This window comes from Gorilla gorilla, chromosome 9 (genome assembly GCF_029281585.2).
Source record: "Gorilla gorilla gorilla isolate KB3781 chromosome 9, NHGRI_mGorGor1-v2.1_pri, whole genome shotgun sequence".
Classification (NCBI taxonomy): Eukaryota; Metazoa; Chordata; class Mammalia; order Primates; family Hominidae; genus Gorilla; species Gorilla gorilla.
The window spans coordinates 122,566,667-122,592,285 of record NC_073233.2 but is presented as its reverse complement, the minus strand read 5'-3'; the positions used below and the strand labels follow the sequence as shown (position 1 = coordinate 122,592,285).

The 25,619-nt window shown below is 37.7% G+C and overlaps 1 protein-coding gene across 1 annotated transcript in view; it reads right to left on the bottom strand.

Moving 5' to 3' along the window:
• NXPE2 (neurexophilin and PC-esterase domain family member 2) overlaps positions 1–23,008 on the bottom strand; it is a 75,130-nt gene extending 52,122 nt beyond the window's left edge. The window contains exon 1 of the mRNA XM_055356479.2: positions 22,879–23,008. Within this exon, the coding sequence (XP_055212454.2) occupies positions 22,879–23,008 (130 nt within the window). The remainder of the gene's footprint in view (positions 1–22,878) is intronic.
• Positions 23,009–25,619: the final 2,611 nt, after the last annotated feature.

The window sequence follows — 25,619 nt, the reverse complement described above, 5'->3', positions numbered from 1 at the left end:
CAGGGACATAGATGAAGCTGGAAGCCATCATCCTCAGCAAACTAACACAGTAACAGAGGGCCAAACACCGAATGTTCTCACTCATAAGTGGGAGTTGAACATTGAGAACACATGGACATGGAGAGGGGAACAACACACACCAGAGCCTGTTGGGGGTTGGGGTGGTGAGGGGAAGGCACATAGAAGATGGGTCAATAGGTGCAGCAAACCACCATGGCACACATATACCTATGTAACAAACCTGCACATTCTGCATGTGTATCCCATTTTTTTTAGAAGAAATAAAAAAAAATAGTTGGGATCCAAAGATTTTAAACAACTTTCCTGAGATCTGGTAGCTTGAATGTGGCAGAGCATGTATTTAACACAGCTCTGTTTCATTCAAAGCTCCTGAGGGGCTTTGGATGTGTTTTTCTCTGGGTGGAAGGCAGGCATCTCACTCTGGAAATGCTCAGTGATAAAGAGACTTCAATGCCAGGCTGAGGGTTGTAGATTGGATCCTGAAAGCCACTGTGGGGTCTACTTTCCAACTTCATCTCCTGCTTCTTTGTACACACCTTCACCACTTTGTATCATTGTCATTACCAAACATAACTTGATTTTCCTATGTTCATGCTTTGCATGTTTTTCCCTCTGCCAGGTATGCCTTCCTTCCAGGTATGCCTCCTTCTCCTGGCTAACTGGAACTCATGTTTCAAGACATCATGGGAACTTCCTCTCTAGTTTACAAATGTAGATTGCTGCTCCTTGCTTAGGAAAGCTGGAATCTTGAGCTTTCTAGAGGTAGGTAGAAAAGAAAGCAGGACAGGCCAGGTGCGGTGGCTCACGCCTGTAATCCCAGCATTTTGGGAGGCCGAGATGGGCAGATCACGAGGTCAGGAGATCAAGACCATCCTGGCTAACACAGTGAAACCCCGTCTCTACTAAAAATACAAAAAAATTAGCCAGGCATAGTGGCGGGCGCCTGTAGTCCCAGCTACTCGGGAGGCTAAGGCAGGAGAATGGCATGAACCCAGAAGGTGGAGCTTGCACTGAGCCGAGATCGTGCCACTGCCTGGGCGACAGAGCAAGACTCTGTCTTAAAAAAAAAAAAAAAAAAAAAAAAGGGAAAGCAGGACAAGGGTAGTCCTAACAAGAAAAGGGAATGAAATACAGAGTACAAGCACCCAAGGGTTAAATATTTTCAAAGCTGCCTTCTGGAGGCAGAAAGAAATGTAGAGTCACATGAGCAACGGAGAAAAAAAAATAGATGGTTTATTGTCTATACAACAAAACCGTTGAGCTTATAGGGACAATAAAAGTACCAAGAACAGACTGAGATGGCTGCTGCTTTCTTGAACAATATTGTCTGGGGCTCAGCGCTTATAGAACATTTTTATAATGTTTGCTTACATTGCCTTTTGCACCTCCAGTCCTACACTGTTAAATCTACAATAATAAATGTTTTGTTTTAAAATCCCTTTCTCCAGATACTTTTATAACTTTGAAACTTATAAAACAAGTCAGTATTGGTATTTATGCTTCTTAGAAAACCCTTGTTTTGAAAATTTATACATTCAATGAGTAAAAAGTCATAAGGCTCAATGGAATATATAATGATGAGTTCTACATCAGCAGAACCCCCCAGATTTTACACAGAGGTTGCAAATTTGCTTCTCACAGTCATCTTTTGTTTGCTCCAGATTTTTAAGAATACTAAAACTTCAGATTTTACATAATCATCTGGATTTCTGGCTTCACTTGAAAAAGTGATTGGCACCACTGGGCTTGCAGTACCAAATGGAAAATGCTCTAGCTGAATGCGCTGCCTTTTATAAACTAGACACATAGTGCGCCATAGATGCCACTATTCTGCCAACCCCAGAGTCTCAAAACACAGAGCCATTCTTGACTGTGCTCTATCACTCCTCATGTTCATTCAGCAAGTCAGGTTCTCTGCAATATTCTTTGCTTCAATTACCTCTTCTTAATTCTAACTTCAAGAATGATTTCAAGACTTTATTACCTCCTGATGACAATTATAACAATAACAGTTAACATATGTCGAGCAACACTCACTGTGTTAAGCATTTTACATGGACCATCTCTTTTAATCCTCAAAACAGCCCTTAGAGATGAATTCCATCATAATCCTCATTATATAGTAGAGAATTGTGTGACCCTAAAAGCTTAACACATCTGCCCAAAATCTCAAATCCTGAAAGTGTTGGAATCTCACTCTGGACACTGAATTTTTGACTCTACAAATCGCAGTCTAGGGAGTTTCAAGCTCAGGCACAGGGAGCTTTGGTCTGGTGCTTTGAAGCCTTTCCAAAGGGGTAGAAAGGAACGGGATGCCTTAAGGGCATCATTTCCCCTTCCAGATACTCAATGTCCATAAATTCTTTTTCATGCACCAAATTCACCTGCTAACTCAACTGAGGTCTCAGAGCCCCTTTCAGTATGACCCTTCTCTCCCTGCTTGTCTCTCACCCATCCTGAATCTTACTAGAGTGCATTGGCCAGTGTGTGAAACACTCTAGGCAGTAGATTAAAAAAAAAATGTAAGTATTGGTGTAGGTTTTAGAAAAAGTAAATAGCTTTATCAGTTGGGTAACAAATGCTTTGGAGTTCCAATTGAGTTTCAAGTTCCACTTCAACCTGGGATGCAGCAAGCTGGAGTGCCACTGTGAACCTAACAGCACCCTAATAATTTGGTTTGTTTCTTTGTTTTGTTTATGGTTTCTGTTTTGCTATTATTGAGAGGTGAAGCCAGCTGGACTTCTGGGTCGGGTGGGGACTTGGAGAACTTTTCTGTCTAGCTAAAGGATTGTAAATACACCAATCAGCACTCTGTGTCTAGCTACAGGTTTGTAAACACACCAATCAGCACTCTATAAAAATGCACCAATCAGCACTCTGTGTCTAACTAAAGATTTGCAAACACACCAATCAACACTCTGTAAAAACAGACCAATCAGCTCTCTGTAAAACGGACCAATCAGCAGTCTGTAAAATGGACCAATCAGTGCTCTGTAAAATGGACCAATCAGTAGGATGTGGGCAGAGCCAAATAAGGGAATAAAGGCTGGCCAGCAAAGCCAGCAGTGGCAATCCTTTTGGGTTCTCTTCCATGCTGTGGAAGGTTTGTTCTTTTGCTCTTTGCAATAAATTTTGCTGCTACTTACTCTTTGGGTCCACACTACTTTTATGAGCTGTAACACTCACCGCAAACGTTTGCAGCTTCATTCCTGAAGCCAGCGAGACCACGAACCCACCAGGAGGAACAAACAACTCCAGACGTGCCACCTTAAAGAGCTGTAACAAGGTCTGCGGCTTCACTCCTAAAGTCAGCGAGACCACGAACCCACCGCAAGGAAAAAACTCCGGACACATCTGAACATCTGAAGGAAGAAACCGCAGACACACCATCTTTAAGAACTGTAACACTCAAGCGTGAGGGTCCACAGCTTCATTCTTGAAGTCAACGAGACCAAAAACCCACAGGAAAGAACCAAATCCGGACACATTATATTATATATAATATATGTAATATTGTATATATATTATTATACATTATGCTAGCTATTATATTACTACCTTCAATGTAACACAGACTTCAAATTCTTTGTTGCCTTGTGCTTAGGGTGGGGGCTGAGTTGCAAGAGGGTTTTTCCTCAGTGTTCCTGCTTCCTGATGTGCTCTCAGCCATCTCTGTTAGCCAGTAATTACCAGGGTGTCCCTCCACCAGCTGCAGCCTGCCGTTTTTACTGTTGTTTCTTGGGGTAGGGCAGTAGTGAGACTGTTTTCCGGGTCCAGCCTTTGTCTTTGTCAAGTACCTGGAACTTGGAGAGAGCCTTTCCAGAGTTCCTGCTCCTCCTTCCTGTGGCAACCACACTCTGCCTTGTATCCGTGGTTGGTCTTGGGTGGGAGTTGCCTGCCCTACTTATGATAGTAGCAGATTTCTGCTTGATATCAGCATATATCCTGGGTCCAAGACAGCTTCCTGCCCCTTCCCTAGGGGTAGAGGTCTTATTCTTCCACCTCCTCCCTTTGCAGCAGTAGATTTTTTCTCACTTCCTGGGGAAGGAGAACAGTACCGGCCCTTCTTCCATTGATGTAAGGCTCTTGCTTAAGGCCAGGGCTTTATGCCCATCCCCTAGCTGCTGCCAATTACTTCCTTCATGCCTGCACCAAATACGAGTACCCTCTCAATCTCCTGGTCTTCTCTGAGTCTTTCTCATAAATACCAGCGGAGGATCATAGGGAAGAGCTCATGGGTGATTGTGACGTCCTCTTTTCTGGTGATCCCAGCTATTCCAAATTAGCACACTAGCTCACATTTGGCCTTTAACAATTCATTTTTATTCTTGCAGGATTCTTCTTTCCTTTTTCTGTGCTCTCTCCTCTTTTTCCTGTGCTCTGCCGAAGATGAAATCGTTTGTGTATTTCATCTCTCCCTGAAAGGGCTTGTTCCTCTTTAGAATTCCGGCCATTTGGTCTTCTTGCTACTTGAGCTTTATGATGTATTTGAGAAAGTTACACTTTTGTATATTATCTGGATTTTTTTTCTCATTGTTAGGGTGGAAGCAGTGTTTTTGAAGTTTATTACAGTTTATGTAGAAACAGAAATCTTTATTGACCTTTTAAAATATAACTATGGGACGCATATTTTACATATAATTTAATTCAACCATTTCAAATGTACAATTGAAGCTTCTTACAAACTGCACGCATTCACCAACCAGCCCTAGAATCCCTGCCTTAGTAAAACATTGTAACTGAAAGGAGTGTCAGAACCCTCAAGTACACATCCGAACATGGGAAATGGTTGGTAAATATTAGCCCAAAGGCAGAAAGTCTATTCTGGAGGCTATTTTGTGAGTCAAAAAAGGCAATTGGATTCATCACCCCACCCGGCCTTGGACTCCTATGATCATTTCCTCCTACTACCTGTTTCCCCCGCCTCCAGTCTTCTTCCAGCTCAACCTACTTTATATTTCATAGGGGTGTATTACATCTTCATAAGTTAGAAAATTTTCATCATCTCAAGATGATTTTTACCTAGTTGCCCAGGCAACCACTGATGTGCTTTCTGTCTCTATAGCTTTGCCTTTTCTGGCAATTTCAATCAAGTGGAGTCACAACATGTTGTCTCTTGTGTCTGGTTTCTTTCACTGAGCATAATAGTTGTGAGGTCCTTCCATATGCTAACATGTACTAGTAGTTCATTCCTTTTCATTGCTGAATATTACTTCATTGTGTTCATATGCCACATTGTGTCTATCCATTCACTAGTGAAAATACATTAGATTTTCTCTAATTTTTTGCTACTAAGAATAACGCTTCTAAGAACATGTATGTGCAAGTCTTTGTGTGGTTCATTAGTATTACCATGCCCTATGATTAAGGTCCATGGAAAACTAAAATGACCCAATCGAGGCAGGATTAATGGTCCAGACCCTTCAAAAGTAAAGGTTTGGGTCACCCCACCAGTTAAAAAAAAAAAACATGACAAGCTGAGGTGCTTGCTGAAGGCGAAAGGAATATGGAATGGTAGTGGAGGATAAATATCAGTTATAACCATGTGACCAGTTACATAAACAAGGACTGTAATTGTCATGAGTATTTCCTTATTATTTTTGTATAAAAATATATTTGTATTGTGTGTATAAAAAAGCAAATATTTTTGTTTTCTTTTCTCTTATCCCCTTATCATATAACATAAGATGTATTGACTTCGTATCATAGTATTTAAGTACTGTTCACTTTATATTATATCATTTTGACTATGGTATACAAATTATAAGATATCAAGTATTTAAGTTATAGACTATCAAGAAGAGTAAACATCACTGAAGGACTTTATCTCCTTTTCTGGAAAACAAGTTAGTAAGTTTTCAGTTGTATGCGGGATAGTTGTATCATATATTAGGTGGAATTACAACCTTGTCTTCATTTGGAGATTAAGTATGACTTAAGGAGATGCATATGGGTGCTAACTTGACAAGGGTAGACATGATGATTAATTTTATGTATCAACTTGACTGGGTCATGAGGTATACATATTTGATAATCATTACTCTGGGTGTTTCTATGAGAGTGTTTTTTGGTAGATTAACGTTTAAATTAGTAGACTGACTAAAGCAAATTGTCCTCCCCAATGTAGGTGAGCCTCATCCAATTTGTGAAAGTCTGAATAGAACAAAAGTCTGACCCTCCACTGAGTAAGAGAGAATTCTTCCGGGCTGAATGCCTTCACACTGAGATACGGGTTTTTGTCCTGTTTTCAGAGTAGAACCAAAACATTGGCTCTTCCTGGACCTTCAACCTACCAGCTTTTGAACTGAACCTACACCATTGGCTCTCCTGGTTCTCATGCCTTCAGATTCAGACTGGTGAGTAGCCCCCATCTTAAGGTCATCTCGGGGCCCCTCCCTGAATCACTTCACTAGCACAAACTCAGATGTGCTCAAAAAGGGCTCATTATAAATAGGCAAAGATACTCCTATCATTAGGAGATTCTAAGGGTTTTTGGAGCTCTGTGTCAGGAACCAGGGCAAAGACTCAATATATGTTTTATATACCACAGGGAATATTAACAAAACTAAAATCTAGTTCTTAAAAAAAGTTAAGTCGGCCAGGCACAGTGGCTCACGCCTGTAATCCCAGAACTTTGGGAGGCCAAGGCAGGTGGATCACGAGGTCAGGAGCTCAAGACGAGACTAGGCAAGATGGTGAAACCTCGTCTCTACTAAAATTACAAAAATTAGCCATGCACAGTTGCAGGCACCTGTAATCCTAGCTACTCAGAAGGCTGAGGCAGGAGAATCGCTTGAACCCAGGGGGAAGATGTTGCAGTGAACCCAGATCATGCCACTGCACTCCAGCCTGGGTGACAGAGTGAGATTCTGTCTCAAAAAAAAAAAAAAAAAAAAAATTAAGTCTCCCAAATACTGATTGAGAGAAAGAGAAAAAATACAGAATGAGAATAAATAACCATATATAATCCAGAAGCTGAGAGAATATTAAGAAATTTATTAAACAGCAAATGTAAAACCTAGTAGTGATACATTTCCAAAAAATAGAGAATACCAAAATTGTCTTAAGAAAAAACAGGAAACTTACATAGTTAGTGAGCATTAAGGAAATAAAACATGGTAAAGACTTTGTCCCCCTTTAAATAAGCACTAGGTAGATTTAGATAGTTTTACAAGTGGCAGCTATCAAACTTTTATGGAAGAACTCCTTCTATCTTATATAAGTTGTTCTAGAAAGTAAAGGGAACACCCAAAACTCATTTTATAAAACTTTATACCAAAGCTGATAAACACAGTACAATAAAAGAAAATTACAGGCCCATTTAACTTAGGAACATAAACTCAAAATCTTAAGTGAGACATTACTTACCCAAATCTACGAATGTAGAAGGTGAATAATATAGCAGTGATAAATACCCATTCAGGTAATGAGAATCACTGTAATTAGCGGTTTTATTTAATATTACCATTTCAACTTATGAGGGCTCATGTTTGTTCACAAGGTTCATTCTGGATTTAGGGCACATTGCAAGCAGGTGTGCTTTAGGAGATGAGACCTAATCATGGCTCACCTTTGAAGGTGTGCCGTCAGTGTCTCTTCTCCTTTCAGGACACTTGTGCTGGTTTACAGCACTGATAATCTCCAATCTCATGCTTCTTATTTGGCAACTTTCTAGTGAGTATAATATCATTTGCCTTGCTTCTATCAAGTTCCTTTGCTCTGTTTTTTGTTTTTTAGATAAACATTGAGAATCACATATGGTCCTGCTTTGTAACCATAGTCTTAAGCCTAAAGTGTATACTAGCTTAAAAAGAAAACTCTTTAATGAGAAAAGACAAAACTTATTATATTATGTAATTAATAAAGAGAAACTATCTTGGCAGGTTGTGTCCTCAAAATAATTTTTAATTATTGAGGTAATTGGGTCTATTTTAATGGTATTTGGTGGTGTTATAGTAAAAATACTTGTTATTTTGATGCTGAGAATATGTAACATATTTTCTTATTGAAATGAATAGCAACTATATTTGACTTATGATAACTCACTTTTATAATTCAGGTTTTTTAAAAAATTACATTGTTCTAATAAAGTTAAGTGATCTTAACCTCATGATGAAATGAGATTCACCTCAAGAATACAAGAATGTTTTCATAACAGAAAAATTTATAAATGTAATTCACTGAAATACCACCTAAGGACTTAAGGATAAAAATTAACACTTATTTTAATAGATACAGAAAAGAACTTGATTAAGTTATTTATATTTATTTGTAATATAAATATACATAATATTTATGAAAAAAATTCTTGAAAAACTAGAAGTAGAATAGAACCCTCATATTTTTAAAAGGCTATCTGCTGAAATTCCATAGCAGTGATTACACTTAACAGAGAAACTTTAGACATAGTTACTTTAAGATACAGAAATGACAAAGTTACCACTATTACCTCAGGCCAGCACATAAAAATGAGAAAACATATTAAGAAATAAAAGAAGTTGAAGGGAAGTCACAAGTTGTCATTATTTGCAGATCATATCATATCTGCATTTAACCTAGCAAAATCAAGAGATTTTTCTCTGAAGTACTAACCAATAGATATAAATGCTGAGTCAAAGGCTATATACATATTTAATTTTACTAGATGTTGCCAAAATTTTCTGCCAAAATGACTCTCATAGCAGAAGGATAGAAGAGCCCATTATGCCAAATACTTATCAACAAATTATAATTTTTATACTCTCAAATTTGGCCTATCTAATGAACATGACATCTGTCACTGTGATTTGAATTCTCACTTATTTTATAATTAGTAACATTGAATATTTTCACATATACGTATTAGTCATTCAAATATCACTTTACATGAATTCTTTATTCATGTCTTTTCTTCATTTTTCTTTTGGGTTTTCTTTCCCTTTACTTTGGAGGAGTTCTTTGCTAACTTTGGACACAAATACATTGTTCATTTTATTAATTGGACATAGCTTATGCCTTGCATTTTAACTTGTTTTAGGGTATCTTTTATTGCACTGAAATTCAAAAATTTAATATAGTTAAATTTATCAACATTTTCTTCTATCATTTATGTTTTTGTTTTTGGTTTTTGTTTGTCTTTCAGAAATCCTTTTATTCTCCAGAAAATACATCATTTTCCATTTTCTCCTGAAATTTTAAAGTTCGCCTTTTCACATTCAGATTAATCTACCTGGAATTTGCAGAGGCATGCATGATGTGGTATAGGGAATCTTTTGGGGACTGGGTTTTTTTATTTTTACTTATTTATTTTCGAGATGGAGTCTCACTCTGTCACCCAGGCTGGAGTGCAGTGGCATGATCTCAGCTCACTGCAGCTTCTGCCTCTTGGGTTCAAGTGATTCTCCTGCCTCAGCCTCTGTGTAGCTGAGATTATAAGTGCACGCCATCACGCCCAGCTAATTTTTGTATTTTTAGTAAAGATGGGGTTTCACCATGTTGGCCAGGCTGGTTTTGAACTCCTGACCTCAAGGAATCCGCCTGCCTCAGCCTCCCAAAGTGCTGGGATTACAGGCATAAAACACTATGCCCGGCCTGTTTTCTTTTTAATAGTGTGAATAATCATTTATTAAGTGTTTATGCTTTTTCATCAATATGTCATGACAATTTCTGTTATTTATCAAGCTTTTATTAATAGATTGAGTTCTGCGCTTTTAATTCTATCTTAGTGGTCAATTTGTTTATAGCTATGCAAATGCTACACTGTCTTAATTACAGTTTTTTTTTAAATTGATATCTGGCAGGGTGGGCTCCATTATTTTCATCCTCTGCAGATTTAGATATGTATTTTTGGCCCTTTGCTCTTCCATATAACATTTAGAATCAGCTTATAGAGATTTGATAAAATTTGAGGGGGAATTACCATCTTTATGATATTAGAACTTCCGGTTCATAAACATGACATAATATTCCATTTATTCATGCCTTCCTTCATGTCCTTCAATATTGTAATGTCCATAAAAATATTTTATATCTTATTTTAATTTTAGATGTTGTACATGCAGTAGCAAATAGGATATTTTTCTATTACATTTTTAGTAAGTTATTATTACTGCTTAGAAATGCAATTGATAAAATTCAACACTCCTTTATGCTAAAAACTCTCAATAAACTAGGTATTGATGGAATATATCTCAAAATAATAAGAGCAATTTATGACAAACCCACAGCCAATATCATACTGAATGGGCAAAAGCTGGAAGCATTCCCTTTGAAAACCAGCACAAGACAAGGATGCCCTCTCTTACCACTCCTATTCAACGTAGTATTGGAAGTTCTGGCCAGGGGAATCAGGCAAGAGAAAGAAATAAAGGGTATTCGAACAGGAAGAGAGGAAGTCATATTGTCTCTGTTTGCAGATGCCATGATTGTATATTTAGAAAACCCCATCATCTCAGCCCAAAATCTCCTTAAGCTGATAAGCAACTTCAGCAAAGTCTCAGGATACAAAATCAATGTGCAAAAATCCCAAGCATTCTTATACACCAATAATAGAGAGCCAAAACATTAGTGAACTCCCATTCACAATTGCTACAAAGAGAATAAAATGCCTAGCAATACAACTTAAAAGGGATATGAAGGACCTCTTCAAGGGGAACTACAAATCACTGCTCAAGAAAATAAGAGAGGACACAAAAAAATGGAAAAACACTCCATGCTCATGAATAGGAAGAATTAATATCATGAAAGTGGCCATCCTGCCTAAAGTAATTTATAGATTCACTGCTATCCCCATCAAGCTACCATAGACTTTCTTCACAGAATTAATAAAAAAAAAACTACTTTAAGTTTCATATGGTACCAAAAAAGAGCCCATATAGCCAAGACAATCTTAAGCAAAAAGAACAAAGGTGGAGGCATCATGCTACCTGACTTTAAACTATACTACAAGGCTACAGTAATGAAAACAGCATGGAACTGGTATCCAAAACAGATATATAGACCAATGGAACAGAACACAGGCCTCAGAAATAACGCCACACATCTACAACCATCTGATCTTTGACAAACCTGACAAAAACAAGCAATGGGGAAAGGATTCCGTATTTAATAAATGGTGGTGGGAAAACTGCCTAGCCATATACAGAAAACTGAAACTGGACCCCTTCCTTACACCTTATACAAAAAGTAACTCAAGATGAATTAAAGACTTAAACGTAAGACCTAAAGCTATAAAAACACTAGAAGAAAACCTAGGCAGTACCATTCAGGACGTAGGCATGGGCAAAGACTTCATGACTAAAACACCAAAAGCAGTGGCAACAAAAGTCAAAATTGACAAATGGGATCTAATTAAACTAAAGAGCTTCTGCACAGCAAAAGAAACTACCATCAGAGTGAACAGGAAACCTACAGAATGGGAGAAAATTTTTGCAATCTATCCATCTGACAAAGGGCTAATATCCAGAATCTACAAAGAACTTAAATTTACAAGAAAAAACCAAACAACCCCATCAAAAGGTGGGCAAAGGATATGAATAGACACTTCTCAAAAGAAGACATTTATGCAGCCAACAAACATTAAAAAATGCTCATCATCACTGGTCATTAGAGAAATGCAAATCAAAACCACAAAACCACGATCTCATGCCAGTTAGAATGGCGATCATTAAAATGTCAGGAAACAACTGATGCTGGAGAGCATGTGGAGAAATAGGAATTATTTTACACTGTTGGTGGGAGTGTAAATTAGTTCATCCATTGTGGAAGACAGTGTGGCGATTCCTCAAGGATCTAGAACTAGAAATGCCATTTGACCCAGCAAGCCCAGTACTGGGTATATACCCAAAGGAATATAAACCATTCTACTATAAAGACACATGCACACGTATGTATATTGCAGTACTATTCACAATAGCAAAGACTTGGAACCAACCCAAATGTCCATCAATAATAGACTGGATAAAGAAGATGTGGCACATGTACACCATGGAATACCATGCAGCCATCAAAAGGATGAGTTCGTGTCCTTTGCAGGGACATAGATGAAGCTGGAAACCATCATTCTCAGCAAACTAACACAAATCAAATACTGCATGTTGTCACTCATAAGTGGGAGTTGAACAATGAGAACACGTGGACACAGGGAGGGGAAAATCACACACCTGGGCCTGTCGGGGGCTGGGGGGAGTGGGGAGGGATAGCATTAGGAGAAATACCTACTGTAGATGATGGGATGATGAGTGCAGCAAACCACCATGGTACGTGTATATCTATGTTCTGCACATGTGGAGAACTACAAACCACTGCTTATGGTCAGGTATTTTATAAACAGTATCCCTCAATTGGGAATTATCTGGTGTGTTTCTCACTGTTAGACCGGGTTTTTTGAACTGGGGGAGAAGGACCACAGAAGTAAAATGCCATTTTCATCACATCATATCAAGGGTACACATTACAATTTTCACTGCTAGTGTTGATCTTGATCATCTAGCTGAGGTAGTGTTTGCCAGGCTTTTCCACTTTGGAAGTTTATCTTTCTCCTTTTCCATGCTGTATTCTTTGGAAAGAAATAACTATGCAGAGAATAATTACTTTTTTATTTGGGTTTTTAAAATTTCTCTTCTCATCAATTGTGTTGTTATATACCACAAAAATATGTCCTCTGTGTCAAACTTTGCAAATGTGTTAGCATAAAGTTACTCTAGTGTTCTTTCATGAGAACACCAATTCAGATGTGTATCCTGTTTTATTCCCCAAATAATCTTTAAAAAATCTTCCTGGTGTCAGATGTGATATACCCTTTTTCATTTTGAAAATTAATTGCTTCTGTATTTTCTTTTCCCCTTGATCAAATTTACTAGAAAGTTGCCCACTTTCAGTGTGCTCTAAGAGTTAGGTTTTATTCTGCTGATCATCTCTATTGTTTCTTTGTTTTACCTCCTATTAGTATCTTTTCCATTCGTGATTTCTTGAATTCTACTTTTTCCAGGTTTACTGTGCTATTCTCTTCCTATTCTTGACTTGGACACCTAGCACATTTAGTCTTAATTTTCACTGCTATTTAATAGCTGCATGTACAGTTACATATTTCCCTCTCAATATAATTTGGTGGCATTCCCTAATGTTTGATATAAAGTACTTTCATTGTTATTCATTGTCAAATATTTTGCAATTTCATTGCAATTTACATTTAAATGATGAATTTGAAAGTTGCTGAGATTTCCTTTGTGACTCAGTATGTGGTCTATTTTTGAGTTTCACATGTACTTGAAAATAACGTATTGCTTCTCCACTTTTCACTGGATTTTTTACACTACCTTTCTGGAATTTTTAAAATATAGATAGTGATATTATTATTTCTTTCCTCCATATTTTTAAACTTGTCTTTCATGTTTTCTCAACTCTATATTCCTTCTTGATTATTTCTGGGAGAGTTCTTCAGCCTAATCTTCCAGCTCACTAATTTGATTTTTGTATACATTCTACTCATGAACCAGACTACTATTTATTTCAGTTATTATACTTTTCAGACCAAGAAACTTCAACTGGTTCTTCTTTCTGATGTCTTGTTTCTGTTTTGCATTTTACATATTTGTACCTTATCATTCTCCAATGATGTTGATTACACTTAATTCTAATTCTTGCTCTATGTGTTCTACTGCCTTTTTCCTTTTGCACAGCAAAACAAATAACAGAGAAAACAGGAAACCTACAGAATGAGAGAAAATATTTGAAACCTACACATTTGACAAAGGACTAATATCCAGAATCTACATGAACCTCAAACAAATTAGGAAGAAAAAATAAATAGTTCTATTATAAAGTGAGTAAATTACATGGACACACATTTTTCAAAAGAAGACATACAAACACCAACAAACATATAAAAAATACTCAGTATCACTAATCATCAGGGAAATGGAAATTAAAAGCATAATGAGATACCACCTTACCCTAGTCAGAATGGCCATTATTAAAAAGTAAAAAACCAACACATGTTCGTGAAGATGTGGTGAAAAGGGAACACTTATACATTGTGGGTGGGAGTGTAAATTAGTACAACCTCTGTGTAAATAGTATGGAGGTTTCTCAAAGAACTATAATTAGATCTACCATTGAATGCAGCAATCCCACTACTTGGTGTCTACCCAGAGGAAAAGAAGTCACATCAAAAGACATCTGCACGTGAATATATATTGCAGCACAATTCACAACTGACGAACACATGAGTGGATAAAGAAAGAGTAGCATATATACGCTACATTTATATATGGATACAATATAAACATATAATATATAAATATATATAAATTTAAAATGAACAAAATAATGTATTATATATTATATACTATATATTTTATATTTTATAATATATAATTTATATATATAAATTACATTTTAAAATATAATATATATAAATTATATATAATATATAAATTATTTATATATATTATTAATATGTCATATATATTACATATAACACAATATATAATCATATATTATACTACATTATATTATATTATTATATTTTAAATAAATTATATATTATAAAATAATATAATTATATTATATTATTACATTATATAACATTATTATATTATATTATATATAATATATTTAATACAAACTTGTTATATTTAATATAATATATAATATAATATATTTTATATTTAATATAATATACAATATTGTATTATATTTTATATTTTATATAATATATAATATAATATATTTTATATTTAATATAATATATATTATATTTTATATTTAATATAATATATAATATTATATTTTATATTTAATATAATATATAATATTATATTTTATATTTAATATAATATATATTATATTTTATATTTAATATAATATATATTATATTTTATATTTAATATAATATAAATTATATTTTATATTTAATATAATATGGAATATTATATTTTATATTTAATATAATATGGAATATTATATTTTATATTTAATATAATGTGGAATATTATATTTTATATTTAATATAATATATAATATATTACATATTATATTATATTATATTATATATTATAGAATATATTATAGAATAGATACAATATATTACATATATAATACAAGTAAATTATATATAAATAAATTATATGTAATATGTTACATAGGTGGGGCAGCCAAGATGGCCGAATAGGAACAGCTCCGGTCTACAGCTCCTGGCCTGAGCAATGCAGAAGACGGCTGATTTCTGCATTTCCATCTGAGGTACCGGGTTAATCTCACAAGGGAGTGCCAGACAGTGGGCACAGGACAGTGGGTGCAGCGCAGCGTGCATGAGCCGAAGGAGAGCGTGGCATTGCCTCACTCAGGAAGCACAAGGGGTCAGGGAGTTCCCTTTTCTAATCAAAGAAAGGGGTAACAGACGGCACCTGGAAAATCGGGTCACTCCCACCCTAATACTGCACTTTTCCGATGGGCTTAAGGAATGGCGCACCAGGAGATTATATCCTGCACATGGCTCGGAGGGTCCTATGCCCACAGAGTCTCGCTGATTGCTAGCACAGCAGTCTGAGATCAAACTGCAAGGCAGCAGTGAGGCTGGGGGAGGTGCGCCCGCCATTGCCCAGGCTTGCTTAGGTAAACAAAGCAGCTGGGAAGCTCAAACTGGGTGGAGCCCACCAGAGCTCAAGGAGGCCTGCCTGCCTCTGTAGGCTCCACCTCTGGGGGCAGGGCACAGACAAACAAAAAGACAGCAGTAACCTCTGCAGACTTAAATGTCCCAGTCTGACAGCTTTGAAGAGAGCAGTGGTTCTCCCAGCTCACAGCTGGAGATCTGAAAATGGGCAGACTGCCTCCTCAAGTGGGTCCCTGACCCCTGACCCCCAAGCAGCCTAACTGGGAGGCACCCCCCAGTAGGGGCAGACTGACACCTCACACGGCTGGGTACTCCACTGAGACAAAACTTCCAGAGGAACAATCAGACAGCAGTGTTCATGGTTCACAAAAATCCGCTGTTCTGCAGACACTGCTGCTGTTACCCAGGCAAACAGGGTATGGAATAGACTTCTAGCAAACACCAACAGACCTGCAGGTGACGGTCCTGTCTGTTAGAAAGAAAACTAACAAACAGAAAGGACATCCACACCAAAAACCCATCTGTACATCACCATCATCAAAGACAAAAAGTAGATAAAACCACAAAGATGGGGAAAAAACAGAGCAGAAAAACAGGAAACTCTAAAAAGCAGAGCACCTCTCCTCCTCCAAAGGAACGCAGTTCCTCACCAGCAATGGAACAAAGCTGGACGGAGAATGACTTTGACGAGTTGAGAGATGGCTTCAGACAACCAAACTACTCTGAGCTACAGGAGGAAATTCAAACCGAAGGCAAAGAAGTTAAAAACTTTGAAAAAAATTTAGACGAATGGATAACTAGAATAACCAATACAGAGAAGTGCTTAAAGGAGCTAATGGAGCTGAAAACCAAGGCTTGAGAACTACATGAAGAATGCAGAAGCCTCAGGAGCTGCTGCGATCAACTGGAAGAAAGTGTATCAGTGATGAAAGATGAAATGAATGAAATGAAGCGAGAAAGGAAGTTTAGAGAAAAAAGAATAAAAAGAAATGAACAAAGCCCCCGAGAAATATGGGACTATGTGACAAGACCAAATCTACGTCTCATTGGTGTACCTGAAAGTGACGGGGTGAATGGAACCAATTTGGAAAACACTCTGCAGGATATTATTCAGGAGAACTTCCCCAGTCTAGCAAGGCAGGCCAACATTCAGATTCAGGAAATACAGAGAATGCCACAAAGATACTCCTCGAGAAGAGCAACCCCAAGACACATAATTGTCAGAGTCACCAAAGTTGAAATGAAGGAAAAAATGTTAAGGGCAGCCAGAGAGAAAGGTCGGTTACCCTCAAAGGGAAGCCCATCAGACTAACAGCAGATCTCTTGGCAGAAACTCTACAAGCCAGAAGAGAGTGGGGGCCAATATTCAACATTCTTAAAGAAAAGAATTTTCAACCCAGAATTTCATAACCAGCCAAACTAAGCTTCATAAGTGAAGGAGAAATAAAATACTTTACAGACAAGCAAATGCTGAGAGATTTTTTCACCACCAGGTCTGCCCTAAAAGAGCTCCTGAAGGAAGCGCTGAACATGGAAAGGAACAACCGGTACCAGCCGCTGCAAAATCATGCCAAAATGTAAAGACCATCAAGACTAGGAAGAAACTGTATCAACTAACGAGCAAAATAACCACTTAACATCATAATGACAGGATCAAATTCACACATATCAATATTAACTTTAAATGTAAATGGACTAAATGCTCCAATTAAAAGACACAGACCGGCAAATTGGATAAAGACTCAAGACCCATTAGTGTGCTGTATTCAGGAAACCCATCTCACAGGCAGAGACACACACGGGCTCAAAATAAAAGGATGGAGGAAAATCTACCAAGCAAATGGAAAACAAAAAAAGGCAGGGGTTGCAATCCTAGTCTCTGATAAAACAGACTTTAAACCAACAAAGATCAAAAGAGACAAAGAAGGCCATTACTTAATGGTAAAGGGATCAACTCAACAAGAAGAGCTAACTATCCTAAATATATATGGACCCAATACAGGAGCACCTAGCTTCATAAAGCAAGTCCTGAGTGACCTACAAAGAGACTTAGACTCCCACACGTTAATAATGGGAGACTTTAACACCCCACTGTCAACGTTAGACAGATCAACGAGACAGAAAGTCAACAACGATACCCAGGAATTGAACTCAGCTCTGCACCAAGTGGACCTAATAGACATCTACAGAACTCTCCACCCCAAATCAACAGAATATACATTTTTTTCAACACCACACCACACCTATTCCAAAATTGACCACATACTTGGAAGTAAAGCTCTCCTCAGAAAATGTAAAAGAACAGAAATTATAACAAACTGTCTCTCAGACCACAGTGCAATCAAACTAGAACTCAGGATTAAGAAACTCACTCAAAACTACTCAACTACATGGAAACTGAACAACCTGCTCCTGAATGACTACTGGGTACATAACGAAATGAAGGCAGAAATAAAGATGTTCTTTGAAACCAATGAGAACAAAGACACAACGTACCAGAATCTCTGGGACACATTCAAAGCAGTGTGTAGAGGGAAATTTATAGAACTAAATGCCCACAAGAGAAAGCAGGAAAGATCCAAAATTGACACCCTAACATCACAATTAAAAGAACTAGAAAAGCAAGAGCAAACACATTCAAAAGCTAGCAGAAGGCAAGAAATAACTAAAATCAGAGCAGAACTGAAGGAAATAGAGACACAAAAAACCCTTCAAAAAATTAACGAATCCAGGAGCTGGTTTTTTGAAAGGATCAACAAAATTGATAGACCACTAGCAAGACTAATAAAGAAGAAAAGAGAGAAGAATCAAATAGACGCAATAAAAAATGATAAAGGGGATATCACCACCGATCTCACAGAAATACAAACTACCATCAGAGAATACTACAAACACCTCTACGCAAATAAACTAGAGAATCTAGAAGAAATGGATAAATTCCTCGACACATACACTCTGCCAACACTAAACCAGGAAGAAGTTGAATCTCTGAATAGACCAATAACAGGCTCTGAAATTGTGGCAATAATCAATAGCTTACCAATGAAAAAGAGTCCAGGACCAGATGGATTCACAGTCGAATTCTACCAGAGGTACAAGGAGGAACTGGTACCATTCCTTCTGAAACTATTCCAATCAATAGAAAAAGAGGGAATCCTCCCTAACTCATTTTATGAGGCCAGCATCATTCTGATACCAAAGCCGGGCAGAGACACAACCAAAAAAGAGAATTTTAGACCAATATCCTTGATGAACATTGATGCAAAAATTCTCGATAAAATACTGGCAAATTGAATACAGCAACACATCAAAAAGCTTATCCACCATGATCAAGTGGGCTTCATCCCTGGGATGCAAGCCTGGTTCAATATACGCAAATCAATAAATGTAATCCAGCATATAAACAGAACCAAAGACAAAAACCACATGATTATCTCGATAGATGCAGAAAAGGCCTTTGACAAAATTCAACAATACTTCAGGCTAAAAACTCTCAATAAATTAGGTATTGATGGGACATATCTCAAAATAATAAGAGCTATCTATGACAAACCCACAACCAATATCATACTGAATGGGCAAAAACAGGAAGCATTCCCTTTGAAAACTGGCACAAGACAGGGATGCCCTCTCTCACCATTCCTATTCATCAGAGTGCTGGAAGTTCTGGCCAGGGCAATTACACAGGAGAAGGAAATAAAGGGTATTCAATTAGGAAAAGAGGAAATCAAATTGTCCCTGTTTGCAGACGACATGATTGTATATCTAGAAAACCCCATTGTCTCAGCCCAAAATCTCCTTAAGCTGATAAGCAACTTCAGCAAAGTCTCAGGATACAAAATCAATGTACAAAAATCACAACCATTCTTATACACCAATAACAGACAGACAGCCAAATCATGAGTGAACTCCCATTCACAATTGCTTCAAAGATAATAAAATACCTAGGAATCCAACTTACAAGGAACGTGAAGGAACTCTTCAAGGAGAACTACAAACCACTGCTCAATGAAATAAAAGAGGATACAAACAAATGGAAGAACAGTCCATGCTCATGGGTAGGAAGAATCAATATCGTGAAAATAGCCATACTACCCAAGGTAATTTATAGACTCAATGCCATCCCCATCAAGCTACCAATGACTTTCTTCACAGAATTGGAAAAAACTACTTTAAAGTTCATATGGAACCAAAAAAGAGCCCTGATCACCAAGTTAATCCTAAGCCAAAAGAACAAAGCTGGAGGCATCACGCTACCCGACTTCAAACTATACTACAAGGCTACAGTAACCAAAACAGCATAGCACTGGTACCAAAACAGAGATATACATCAATGGAACAGAAGAGAGCCCTCAGAAATAACACCGCATATCTACAACTATCTGATCTTTGACAAACCTGAGAAAAACAAGCAATGGGGAAAGGATTCCCTATTTAATAAATGGTGCTGGGAAAACCGACTAGCCATATGTAGAAAGCTGAAACTGGATCCCTTCCTTACACCTTATACAAAAATTAATTCAAAATGGATTAAAGACTTAAATGTTAGACCTAAAACCATAAAAACCCTAGAAGAAAACCCAGGCAATACCATTCAGGACATAGGCATGGGCAAGGACTTCATATCTAAAACACCGAAAGCAATGGCAACAAAAGCCAAAATTGACAAGTGGGATCTAACTAAACTAAAGAGCTGCTGCACAGCAAAAGAAACTACCATCAGAGTGAACAGGCAACCTACAAAATGGGAGAAAATCTTCACAACCTACTCATCTGACAAAGGGCTAATATCCAGAATCTACAATGAACTCAAACAAATTTACAAGAAAAAAACAAACAACTCCATCAAAAAGTGGGCAAAGGACATGAACAGACACTTCTCAAAAGAAGACATTTATGGAGCCAAAAAACACATGAAAAAATGCTCACCATCACTGGCCATCAGAGAAATGCAAATCAAAACCACAATGAGATACCATTTCACACCAGTTAGAATGGCAATCATTAAAAAGTCAGGAAACAACAGGTGCTGGAGAGGATGTGGAGAAATAGGAACACTTTTACACTGTTGGTGGGACTGTAAACTAGTTCAATCATTGTGGAAGTCAGTGTGGCGATTCCTCAGGGATCTAGAACTAGAAATACCATTTGACCCAGCCATCCCATTACTGGGTATATACCCAAAGGGCTATAAATCATGCTGCTATAAAGACACATGCACACATATGTTTATTGCGGCACTATTCACAATAGCAGACTTGGAACCAACCAAAATGTCCAAAAATGATAGACTAGATTAAGAAAATGTGGCACATATACACCATGGAATACTATGCAGCCACAAAAAATGGTGAGTTCACATCCTTTCTAGGGACCTGGATGAAGGTGGAAATCATCATTCTCAGTAAACAATCGCAAGGACAAAAAACCAAACGCCACATGTTCTCACTCATAGGTGGGAATTGAACAATGAGAACACATGGACACAGGAAGGGGAACATCACACTCTGGGGACAGTTGTGAGCTGGGGGCAGGGAGGGAGGGATAGCATTATGAGATATACCTAATGCTAAATGATGAGTCAATGAGTGCAGCACACAAGCATGGCACATGTATATATAGGTAACTAACCTGCACATTGTGCACATGTACCCTAAAACTTGAAGTATAATAATACTAAAATAAAAAAAAAGAAAAAATATACATTGTATACTATAGTATATTACATATAACATATAATAAAATATAATATACAATATATAATACAATACATAATATATTATATAGTATATATAATATAATCATATAAAATGTAATACCACATATTATATATTTTATTACATTAGAATTTTTTAATACTATATAACATTCTTATATACTATATATTATGTTACAAATATTTATATATATAATGTAATATACATATTTATATATAATAAAATATAATCATATAAATTATATAAAATATAATACCAAATATATAAAATAATATATAAAATATAAATTATATAAATATAATGTAAAATATATAAAATACATAAAAGATAAATTATAAAAAACACAAAATATAAAATAATAATGCAATTATATAATAAAACATTACATTATATAATATATATTATTATATCTTATATAAAAATATATAACATAATTATATAAAAATATCATAATATATATTATTATATAATTATATAAAATATAATATTGTACTACATAAAATTATATAATATATATAGATTTATATATATAGATTTATATATATAAATCTATATATATAAATTTATATATATTTATATATAAATTTATATATATTTATACATATTTATATATATACAAATTTATATATAAATATATAAGTATATATAAATTTATATATATAAATATACAAATATATATAAATTTATATATAAATATATAAATATATATAAATTTATATATAAATATATAAATATATATAAATTTATATAGAAATATATAAATATATATAAATTTATATAGAAATATATAAATATATATAAATTTATATAGAAATATATAAATATATATAAATTTATATAGAAATATATAAATATATATAAATTTATATAGAAATATATAAATATATATAAATTTATATAGAAATATATATACTATATATTTATTTTACATTTATTATATATAAATATATATAAAATATAAATATATACATCAATATACAATAAATATGATATATGTATATATATAACAAATATATATACATATATAATAAATATATAACAAAATCTAATATAAAATAAAATAATATATAATGGAGTATTATATATTATATATAATATATAACTTATAAATTATATATTATATATTTATATTTATATTATATAAAATTATATATATTTATATTTATATCATATATAACTATATGTAATATATAATATTTATATATTATATATTCTATTATGTTACCCAGTGGATAAGTATTGGTGGTGGTGGTGGATAATATACATATATAGTATATATACATATATGTTATTATATGTATATATAATTTATTTATTATATATTATATGATAAATTTTATTTATAATATAATAAATTATAATATATTTTTATTATAATATATAATTTATATATTACATTATATTTACAATATAATAAATAGTATAATATACAATTCTTAGATATTATTAAATTATATATTATATATAAAGTATAATTATTATCTATTAGGTAATAGTAGCTGTTACCTGTGAGGCAATATTTATTATCCACTAGGTAATAGTAGTTACCTATGAGGCAATATTTATTATCCACCGGGTAACAGTAGTGACCCACGAGGCAACACTTATTATCCACTGGGTAACAGCGGTTACCCACGACGCAATACTTATTATCCACCGGGTAACATCGGTTACCCATGAGGCAATACTTATTATCCACTGGGTAACAGTGGTTACTCATGAGGCAATACTTATTATCCACTGGGTGACAGTGGTTACCCAAGAGGCAATATTTATTTTACACCCAGTAACAGTGGTTACCCACAAGGCAATACTTATTACCCACCGGGTAACAGTGGTTACCCATGAGGCAATACTTTTTTTTTTATATATACTTTAAGTTTTAGGGTACCTGTGCACAATGTGCAGGTTAGTTACATATGAATACATGTGCCATGCTGGTGCACTGCACCCACTAACTCGTCATCTAACCTTAGGTGTATCTCCCAGTGCTATCCCTTCCCCCTCCCCCCACCCCACAACAGTCCCCAGAGTGTGATGTTCCCTTTCCTGTGTCCATGTGTTCTCATTTTTCAGTTCCCACCTATGAGTGAGAATATGTGGTGTTTGGTTTTTTGTTCTTGCGATAGTTTACTGAGAATGATGATTTCCAATTTCTTTTTTTTTTTTTTGTGCAACCCATTTATTTTATTTTATTTTATTTTATTTTATTTTTTATTGATCATTCTTGGGTGTTTCTCGCAAAGGGGGATTTGGCAGGGTCATAGGACAATAGTGGAAGGAATGTCAGCAGATAAACAAGTGAACAAAGGTCTCTGGTTTTCCTAGGCAGAGTGTTTGTGTCCCTGGGTACTTGAGATTAGGGAGTGGTGATGACTCTTAACGAGCATGCTGCCTTCAAGCATCTGTTTAACAAAGCACATCTTGCACCGCCCTTAATCCATTTAACCCTGAGTGGACACAGCACATGTTTCAGAGAGCACAGGGTTGGGGGTAAGGTCATAGATCAACAGGATCCCAAGACAGAAGAATTTTTCTTAGTACAGAACAAAATGAAAAGTCTCCCATGTCTACCTCCCTCTACACAGACACAGCAACCATCCGATTTCTCAATCTTTTCCCCACCTTTCCCCTCTTTCTATTCCACAAAACTGCCATTGTCATCATGGCCCGTTCTCAATGAGCTGTTGGGTACACCTCCCAGACGGGGTGGTGGCCGGGCAGAGGGGCTCCTCACTTCCCAGCAGGGGTGGCCGGGCAGAGGCGCCCCTCACCTCCTGAACGGGGCGGCTGGCCGGGCGGGGGGCTGACCCCCCCACCTCCCTCCCAGACGGGGCGGCTGACCGGGCGGGGGGCTGACTCCCCCACCTTCCTCCCGGACGGGGCGGCTGGCCGGGCAGAGGGGCCCCTCACTTCCCAGTAGGGGCGGCCGGGCAGAGGCGCCCCTCACCTCCCGGACAGGGCGGCTGGCTGGGCGGGGGGCTGACCCCCCACCTCCCTCCCGGATGGGGCGGCTGGCCGGGCAGAGGGGCTCCTCACTTCCCAGTAGGGGCAGCTGGGCAGAGGCGCCCCTCACCTCCCAGACGGGGGAGCTGGCCAGGCGGGGGGCTGACCCCACCTCCCTCCCGGATGGGGCGGCTGGCCAGGCAGAGGGGCTCTTCACTTCCCAGTAGGGGCGGCCAGGCAGAGGCGCCCCTCACCTCCTGGACAGGGCGGCTGGCCGGGCAGGGGGCTGACCCCCCACCTCCCTCCCGGACGGGGCAGCTGGCCTGGCGGGGGCTGACCCCCACCTCCCTCCCGGACGGGGTGGCTGCTGGGCGGAGATGCTCCTCACTTACCAGACGGGGTGGCAGCCGGGTGGAGGGGCTCCTCACTTCTCAGACGGGGCTGCTGCCGGGCGGAGGGGCTCCTGACTTCTCAGACGGGGTGGCCAGGCAGAGACGCTCCTCATCTCCCAGATGGGGTCGCAGCCGGGCCGAGGCACTCCTCACATCCCAGATGGGGTGGCGGGGCAGAGGCGCTCCCCACATCTCAGACGATGGGCGGCCGGGCAGAGACGCTCCTCACTTCCTAGATGGGATGGCGGCCGGGAAGAGGTGCTCCTCACTTCCTAGGTGGGATGGCGGCTGGGCAGAGACGCTCCTCACTTTCCAGACTGGGCAGCCAGGCAGAGGGGCTCCTCACATCCCAGACGATGGGTGGCCAGGCAGAGACGCTCCTCACTTCCCAGATGGGGTGGCGGCCGGGCAGAGGCTGCAATCTCGGCACTTTGGGGGGCCAAGGCAGGCGGCTGGGAGGTGGAGGTTGTAGCGAGCCGAGATCATGCCACTGCACTCCAGCCTGGGCACCATTGAGCACTGAGTTAACGAGACTCCGTCTGCAATCCCGGCACCTCGGGAGGCCGAGGCTGGCGGATCACTCGCGGCTAGGAGCTGGAGACCAGCCCGGCCAACACAGTGAAACCCCGTCTCCACCAAAAAAATACGAAAACCAGTCAGGCGTGGCGGCGCTCGCCTGCAATCGCAGGCACTCAGCAGGCTGAGTCAGGAGAATCAGGCAGGGAGGTTGCAGTGAGCCGAGATGGCAGCAGCACAGTCCAGCTTCAGCTCGGCATGAGAGGGAGACCGTGGAAAGAGAGGGAGAGGGTTTGGCATGAGAGGGAGACCGTGGAAAGGAGGGAGAGGGAGAGGGAGGGAGAGGGAGAGGGAGAGGATGATGATGTCCAATTTCATCCATGTCCCTACAAAGGACATGAACTCATCATTTTTTATGGCTGCATAGTATTCCAT